The sequence below is a fragment of the Triticum urartu genome, chromosome 3 (assembly GCF_003073215.2).
Source record: "Triticum urartu cultivar G1812 chromosome 3, Tu2.1, whole genome shotgun sequence".
NCBI lineage: Eukaryota > Viridiplantae > Streptophyta > Magnoliopsida > Poales > Poaceae > Triticum > Triticum urartu.
In genome coordinates, this window is record NC_053024.1 from 508,696,967 (window position 1) to 508,705,733 (window position 8,767).

The 8,767-nt window shown below is 40.8% G+C and overlaps 1 protein-coding gene across 1 annotated transcript; it reads right to left on the reverse strand.

Annotated features, from left to right (window-relative positions):
- Positions 1-4,968: 4,968 nt before the first annotated feature.
- LOC125548569 (profilin-2-like) lies at positions 4,969-6,064 on the reverse strand. The gene is made up of 3 exons (XM_048712138.1): positions 5,795-6,064; positions 5,569-5,706; positions 4,969-5,457 (listed from the first exon to the last, which is right to left on the reverse strand). The coding sequence occupies exons 1-3, from the start codon at positions 5,915-5,917 to the stop codon at positions 5,323-5,325; spliced, it is 396 nt and encodes a 131-aa protein (XP_048568095.1). The 5' UTR covers positions 5,918-6,064; the 3' UTR covers positions 4,969-5,322.
- Positions 6,065-8,767: the final 2,703 nt, after the last annotated feature.

Consider the following 8,767-nt stretch of genomic DNA (forward strand, 5'->3'; position numbering starts at 1 on the left):
TGCAGTTTGCCTCACTGCTAGCCTCGCCTGCTGCCTATACTTACATGCATGTGCACAAGTTCTACAGCTCGGCGTGCAGTTCTTAATGAATTGACAAATCACCGTAAAAAGTATCACCAACTTGCCTCATGCACAGCTGTAAACAAGAAACAACTTGGTACAATGGTATCCGATTGCAGCATTTACCGAGAATTAGAAACTGAATAGGCATCTTCTGAACCGGTGGAGATCATCACAAACAAGACACAACTTGGTACCTGGTTGCAGCACTTACCGAGAATTAGAAACTGAACAAATAAGCATCTTCTGAACCGGTGCAGATCATCACAAATTCACGGTATCACGGCCACCGAGATTCCAAGATAACCCAAGATTAGCAAAAACGAATCGTAATCTTCACCGGATAGCATAGAAACAAGCGTGCCTGTGCTCTTTACAGGGCGCACAAATCTGTAAGATCTTCTCATCAACAGACAAAAGGAAACAAGTGTGCTTGTACATGTATCTGCCCTTTAGCAGTGTGTCCAACACCAGCACATCGCTGATAGTGTGTTTGCTGTCAGACCACACGACGTGTTGCTGATAGGTAATGCAACAACCCTATGGACAATTCGAGGTAAACCATAATATTACCTTCGTATCAAAATATAAGACATTTTTGCAAGGTAGTAGTACATGTACTAGTTGTTGTCTTTTTTTGCGGGATAGTACATAGTTGCTGTTGGTTATTTAAGTCGAGGAATTAGATGAATGTTGTGTATTTTTCAATAAAAAATGGAGGGGGAGGCTTACCTTTCACTCACAATTTTTTTTTTAAGTTGAGGCCAAGCTTTCGCTGTTTCACCCACCAGATAATTCCCGCTGGTTATTTCCAACATTCTAAAAAATGCATTCAAAGACGAATGATGAATCTATCAAACCACAGAGATCCATTATAAATGAACTCAATTATTGTTCAATCTTGATGTACCGCATTCCATCATTTATTCATTTATGCACCCATTTTTTCCACCATCCGGAAGCATCTCATAGGGATGCCACTGGTTGGACAAAAAAATATGAAAACACTGGTTGGACAAGCAAAATTATAGTAATCCACTTTATTGTCAAATGCACCCTAGAGAAACATAAAAGTCACGAGGATAGGTCATAGGCCCAACCCCGCCAACAAGTGTAGCAAATAATGTCGGCTAGATTCTTGATGCTCAAAGTCTTAGCGCACTTCAATTGAAAAAATAATAATCTTGGCAGAATTTGGATTATCATATAATACTATGAAATGCGGATTATGTCATAGCACAGTTGCACAAAAAGAATAGGCAGGTAACTGGGCCTGACATTTGTTTCCATAAGGCCCTTGTGAAAGCCCAAAACAGTTGATAAGAATGGCTGCCGAAACAAGGAGACGATGCTAGATGGGCCAGAGCCTTGCCTAAAAAAAACAGGGAGCGTCTATTTGACGAGGCCTCTTTCGGGAGCCTTCCCAAGGGTCACTTGAGGTGGGTTGAGATCGCGCCATTTAGTGCGCTCTCAACCGCTGTCACGTGTCACGCTCCGGGTGTTTTCTTCCATTTTTATTTTTCTATCTTTCCGCACGCGTTTTTGGCTTTTAGATGATTTTTTGGTTTTTTTTGGTCTTCCACCGGTTTTTGGGTTTCGGACAAAAAAAAATTGCGCAAAAAACGCATTTCCTTTTTCCTTTCACGAGATGCATGGATTTGCTTTCACGAGAGGCACGTATTTGCTTACCCAAGAGGCACGGCCGTGTCTCAGAAACAGAAAAACACGTTGTCATTTTTTTTCCTTCCACCCGGGGCACGGATTTGCTTCCAGGCACGGTCGTGCCTCTCAAAAACGAGAAAAAACACGTTTTTTTTCTTTCACGAGAGGCATGGTCATGCCTCCCAAAAATGGAAAAAAAATGCTTTCTACTTTTTCCTTTTCACGAGAGACACAGATTTGCTTCAGCAAGAGGCATAGTCATGCCTCTTTTCAGAAAGGGAAAAAAGTGCTCCCAGTCGGTTTTTTACATCTGGTTTTAGATCTGTTTTTTCATGAAAGAAAGTTCGTCAAAAACTAACAACATGGGATCTAGCTTTAAAGATTTCGACGCGAGAAATCCAACGGTAAAAGCGGATCAAGATCTGGACGAACAGTTTCAGAGATAAAACATTTTGAATAAACGGATCTACGAAAAAAAGAGAAACTCACATGTTGCAATGAGTGCTTCTTAATTAGTGATTTCGAATAAAATGGCCAAGGTCTTGGTTCATAAACAAAAGATGGGCCAGTCCCAGTAGGAAGCAAGCGGACAATTTTCTTTACGCTAGACTCTTTCTCGAGCGATTTTCTGGTTGTCTTCCGCCGTTTCTTTTTCCCCTTTTTATTCAACTTATTGGTTATTTCCGGTTTTTCTTTCTAATTGTTTTTTGGTTTTACGGGTTTTCTCTTTTTTACCTTTTATTCTAGTATTTTAATTATTTTTTAACAATTAATAATTTTTTTAATTCACTAGCACATTTTCTAGGAGTACTTGATCTTTTTGGAATTCACGATTATTCTTTGAAAATGATGGATAATTCTAATCTGAGGAAATTTTTTGGATACGTTTGAACATTTCTTAAAAACTAAAAATTTCTTCATTTATAAGAAATATTAAAAAAGGGAAAAATAATAAGTGTTTTCGAGACTATTTTCTTATTGTTGTGAGAATTTTATAAAAATAAACATTTTTTTAATCACAAATATTTTTCTATTTTTTAACCATTTTAATCTTGAATTTCTATAATATGTCAAAGTTAAATCAAAAAATTAATAGAAAAACTATTTTCTTTGAGATAATGAGAAAAACAACAACTCCCTCCATCTCATAATATAAGAGCATAAAATGCTCTTATAATATGGAACGGAGGGACTAGAAACCTAAAGAGCATAACAATTGTTGGTGCGTGCATGTAATTTCTCAAGGTTGGTTGTACCATCATATTTGTCCATTGTCGGCAAGTATTTCTAGCTCTTGATTTCTCAACAAGGCTCAACTAGTTGAGAATTGTTTTGATTCAGAAGATTCTAGACTACTGATGGAGAGGATCAATACCAGGACTACTATTTTGCCCTTCCCCTTGTTCTTTTCGTCTGAATTAAATTGCCATACATCGATTGCATTGAAATGGAAATTGCTAGATTACCAATGGAGAATATCATGTGTTCCCTTTTGATGTTTTTTGGCATGATTTTGGGAAAAAAATATTGCCATCATGCATGCTACTCGGATGGTAAAACTTAGAATTATATGTCTCTCTACAATTGCCATGGCAACTTTACAGTAACAACATTTTTCTAGAGTTGTCCGTGTGAGCATTTTTTAAATTCTGTACCTTGCCATGCAATTACAATATATGGCACTTTTTGAACATGTTGTCCAGCAATGATATGGAATTTTTTGAGGTCAAACATTCTTACAACATGGCAAATTTAGAAATTTTCAGTTCGTCAACATGACAATTAATGAATCTTTTTGTGTCATGTGAATGTGCAATGATATTCTACAGTTGCCATCATGTGTACTACTTAGATGGCAAATCTTAGATTCTTTTTTTCTGTAACCGCCATAAATTTCTAAGATGTTTTGCACATGGCAAATATCATTGAAATTAATAATTTATTAAAACTTTTTACCATGGCAAAAGACTTTTAAAACTCTTTGTAATGTATTTAATCCAATATTTTTTTGCCATGTAACCAACACAAATTTTGCCAAGGCAAAAATGTCATTACTATTTTTCCATGACACCAATATAAATTCATTTCACCAACAAAATTTTTTCCATGGCAAAAATCTTATAATGTTTGCCTTGTTATCAATACAATTTTTCCATTTCACCAACACAATTTTTTCCATGGTAAAAATCTATAAATTTTGCCATGTCACTGAAATAATTTTTGCCATGGCAAAAATCTTATACTTTTTGCCATGCTACCCATGTATAATGTTCAACACCTCCTGATTTTTACCATGTACATAAAACCGCCAAAACACAAAACCATTGTGAAACAAAACCTTTTCTTAAACAAAATCCTTAATTATAAGTATAAACTTTTTTGCTAACTAACCATGATATATAGAACATTTTCCATCAAGGTTTGCCATGTTTTCTCGTTTAATACCATGGCAGTTTTCCTGTGTATGTTGTTTTTGCTGTATTTGACTATTGCAAATTTATATTATATTCTATGGAAAATTCATCGAGTTTACCATGGCAAAATTTAAATTTTGCGATGACAATTTTCTCTATGTTTTTACCTTTCCTGGTTGTGTGTAAGAAAAATGCAAGTAAATTGGTGTATTAAAGATGGCAAAGTTAAGAAAATTCGATCTATTGATATGGCATTTTCAGAATTTTGTTGTACATCACCAATGTCAAACTTTGTAGAAATCTTTTTGTTCTATTCTATAAATACATTTTTGTGGTTTTTTTTTGTTTTCATAATATCTTGACAACTAAAGATTTTTTTAATCTGTCGTAGATTATTTTTGGGGAGTTTTTTTTTCAGTCTAGTGCATTTTTATGTCTTTTTGTCTATTTGTTGGGAGAGGCGGGAGCAGTTTTTGGGCCCACAACATTGCAATTCATGTTTTTTTTTACATTCTTCGAGGGAATTGCGTTTTTGGGCTGGTCCGCTGGAGGCCATCGGGCAGCATGTGGACTAAATTGTTTGATCGAACGAATCTTTTATGTGGCTCGTCCCCCCGCCGAAAATGGCTATGGCCTGTTAATAAGCCCAATAAAGAGTCTATGCGCATCAAATTTGAGTGGATTCCTCAGTGAATATCTTTTTTTTTCTTGCATAACCGAAAAAATATATATTGTTTGCTTTTTTCTTCAAACGATCCTGCAGGAGCAGAATAGGAACGATGTATATGGAGTTGAAGCAGACAGCTAAAAAAAGGCAGACCACACGATGGAATACACATAAATATTCTCGTATATTGCAAAATACCAATGGCAATCACATATATATATTGTTCCGGATCCACAACTCAAACGGGCAACCCAAATGACCAAAACGATACGTATAGGAGAGAAAAATCAAAATTATTAGCCGAAACGAACGGCTCATCATCATGAAACAAGGGGAAAAAATATCGCGGATGAATCAAGAGGGGTGGTAAGTAGTTGCCGGTACAGGGAGAGAGGATTAGAGGAGGATGCGAGAGAAATTGAACCACAATCCCATATGCGTGCGCGTGGAGATCTACTGTGTCTTTTGGCCGGTAGTATTGTTGGTGCTGCGGCGGCGTGGCGTGGTCGTCGTCGTCGTCTACATGCCCTGCTCTACCAGGTAGTCGCCCAGCCTCTCCACCACCAGGTTGCACTGCCCCGGGGTCATGGGCTCGTCGTAGATGCCGACCACCAGTGCCTGCCCGGTCTTCTTCAGGGTGATGCCTCCCGCGCCCTGCGATCACGGACGGAACGGAACGGATCCGATCCAACGGCGATTGATTTTACGTTCGGTTTGGTCGGTGAGGGCAGAGATGAGAAGGGTCCGACGTGCATGAATGGTTACCTTCTTGCCGCGGATGACGGCGCCAGGTTCACCCTGGATGACCATGTACTTGGCGTCTGCGAGTAGCAGCCCGGTCGGGGCGAGGGTCCCCGGCTCGTCGAAGTCCTTCATGATGTTGGCCATCTCCGCCGGCTTGAACTGGATCACGCATGCAAACATGTCAGAGATCGTCGGCGCATGCATGGCTCATGCAGGCGCCAAATAGCAACGAGTGGGTTCGACGTACCGACGGGAAGTCGGCGCTCTGGGCCCAGACGGTGCCGTCGTGGCCGAGGATGGCGGCGGAGGCGAGGTGGTGGCCCTCGATGTCGCACATCAGGTGCTCGTCCACGTAAGTCTGCCACGACATCTTCGCCTTCCCCGGCGGCGCTCCGGCAAGGAAACGGGGTCGATCGGTCTCTCTCGCTGCTGCTGCGGCTTGTCGCGGTGGCGATCGAGGCGCACGTAACCGGCGGTGGGTGTGCAATCGCGGGGGGCGGAAGCCGGTATAAATAGGGTGGGAGAGGAGAGGAAGAGGCCGAGGGGGGAAATGTCTGGATCCCCACTGCTGCTTCGTCCCAACCACCCATCCATCCTGAGTTCGCCCTTCAACTTCGCGCCTCCTTCGGTGCGCTGCCATCAACATGAGCCCCACCCACGGCCGTACGTACGTCGCACACACCCGTGGATTCGGCCGCAATTTCGGCCTTGCCATTGGTCACTCTGTGGATTTAAAAACCGAACAAAAAAACCATATCGAAAATAAACCGAACCGAACCAATTTTATGGTTTTTATGGTTTCTGATTTCCGTATGGTATGAACTTTTCATATCAATTTGAACTTAGTTTTTTATGGTATATACCGGAAAACCGAACGGTTAACCGAATAAACCGAAGTAAAACATAAATTTATATTTCTTGAGATGAACAACCATACAAGTTGCCATTTTTTTTGTACATGAGTCAAATGCACTACTAAGCACGTACTTTTTTCTTGTAACATAGTCATTTTTCTATTTTTAAAATGCTAAGCACGTCCATAACCATCAACAGATGAATCAATGCATGCATATATACTTGTATATATAGTCATATACTATTTGTGTAGAATAGTATATGTTTTGAGTCATAAATTTGCTAATTATTATTACATCATTTCCAAATTCGCGTCAACTTTGGTTTTTATGGTATATACCGAAACCATACCGAAATAATTTGGTATATACCGAAACCGAACCGTATTTTAATTTCATACCATATTTACCAAAGTATTAATACCGTACAAACTGAAAAACCGTATAAATTGAACCATGTAAACCGAATAAACCGAACACACTTAGCATCAACAGATAGTCGTCCCGAGCGCACGCATATCGACAAAACAACATACGCGTCGCCCACCTCCCGCACCTTATCCACTCATCCCACCTGCTCGTCGTTCCACCACCAGCCGCCCTGCACTTCCTCCCATGAGATGTGTCCGCCGCCCGCTCCTTCTCCAGGCCACGCATCCCTCCGTCGTCGTGCTCCTCCTCCTGGTTAAGCGGCTGCCCCCCGATCCTCCTCCCGGCGCCGCGCGCCACACCAAGCACAACCCCGGCCGCCGCCTCCTCCTCTTACCTACTCCCGAAGATGAGCGTCGCACCCAGCAAATGCTCGGCCGTCGCACCTAGCAACAGCCGACGCCGACGATGGCGAGATGCAGCCGCAGCTAGCCTTCAAGGCGTTGCTGCAGACGCAGCCGTCGAGGGAAGTACGTCCAGAACGCCATCAAGTTCCTCCCCTTCCTCAAAAACAAGGGCCTGACCACAGATGAGATTGAAGAAGAAAAGATTTGTGAAATGTGCAGTTTTCAGAACCTATCTGTATTGCCTGTGTGATTGATGCATGGCACTTTTTTGCTAGGTGGTGAGTGTTGCTTGAGAAGGTGGAGTGTGCTCCCGCAGTGAAGGAATTCGAGAAGTTCTACCGTTCGTATACTCGCTGTAAATTCTAAACTGGCTTTGTATCTGTAATAGAAGTAGAACTCGTGGTGCATTCTGAACTGTGCCCATTTTTCATTTTGTTTTATGATGCAGACTGGTGTGTGTTGCTTCGCACTAGGTAACCCAATCGAAGTGAATAATCAGCATGAGTAGCTATTTTTTCTTTAGGCAAATTTTTCTATGTGATCAGGCAAGTTGTAACCAACACTTAGGCAAGTATGTGTCAGTAGGGAGGCTGCCCTTTCCTTTTGTCAACTTATAAAAGCATTGATTTGATATGTAGTATAGTTTGTTGAAGGAAACTTAATATGCGATGCTAATCAACTTGACCGTCACTGTGATGATAGGTAGTCACTATAGGAAACATTGCAACAAAGTGCTTTATGTATCACCAAAGTTGATAGGTAGTCATGGCACGCAACTTACATGTGATACTAGACAACTTGTTAGTCATATTAGGCAACTCAAAAGAACATTGGGCTGATAGGCGACCATGATACATAACCTAACCGAAAGTTGCTTATCTTATTTCAAAAGTTGCCTTCCTGTCCACCAAAGTTGTATATCTGACAAGAAAAAAAGTTCATCAAAAGAAACTTCATAGGTGGCGCTAGGCAAGTAGACGTTCATGATAGACAACTTATAAAAGCATTGATTTGATATGTAGCTATCATAGACAACTTAGTGACGAGGTGCGTTATGTAGCATCAAAGTTGATAGATAGCCACGGTAGGCAACTTACACGTGATGGTAGGCAGCTTGGTAGGCAACTTATAGGTGATTGTAGGCAACTTGGTAGTCATCGTAGCCAATTCAAAAGAACATTTTGATGATAAGTGATCATGATACACTACCTAAGAGAAAGTTGTTTACTGTAAAACAAAAGTTGCCTCTCCGTGGCACGAAGTTGCTTGAGAATATTTTCATTAGAAGCAATTTCATTGGTTACGCTAAGCAATGTGAGGTCATGATAGCCATCTTTATAAGAGCATTGAGTTGATAGGTAGTCATGATAAGAAACAAGGTGGGTCATGTAGCAACAACTTTGATGGGTAGTCATGGTAGGCAACTTACACGTGATGCTAGACAATTTGATAGTCATGGTAGCCAACTCAAAAGAACATTAGTAACCTAATCAAAAGTTGCCTCTTCATGGCACCAAAGTTGCTTGAGAAAAAAAGGATCGTCGAAAGCAACTTCATAGTTAACGCTAGGCAACTTATATGTCATGCTAG

Bases quoted from the DNA above. Each gene is read 5' to 3' on its own strand.
- LOC125548569 (XM_048712138.1), bottom strand. From the start codon at position 5,917: ATGTCGTGGCAGACTTACGTGGACGAGCACCTGATGTGCGACATCGAG. The intron at 5,707-5,794 runs GTACGTCGAACC...TGCGTGATCCAG, and splicing joins AGAGCGCCGACTTCCCGTCG to TTCAAGCCGGCGGAGATGGC. The intron at 5,458-5,568 runs GTAACCATTCAT...CCGTGATCGCAG, and splicing joins CCGTCATCCGCGGCAAGAAG to GGCGCGGGAGGCATCACCCT.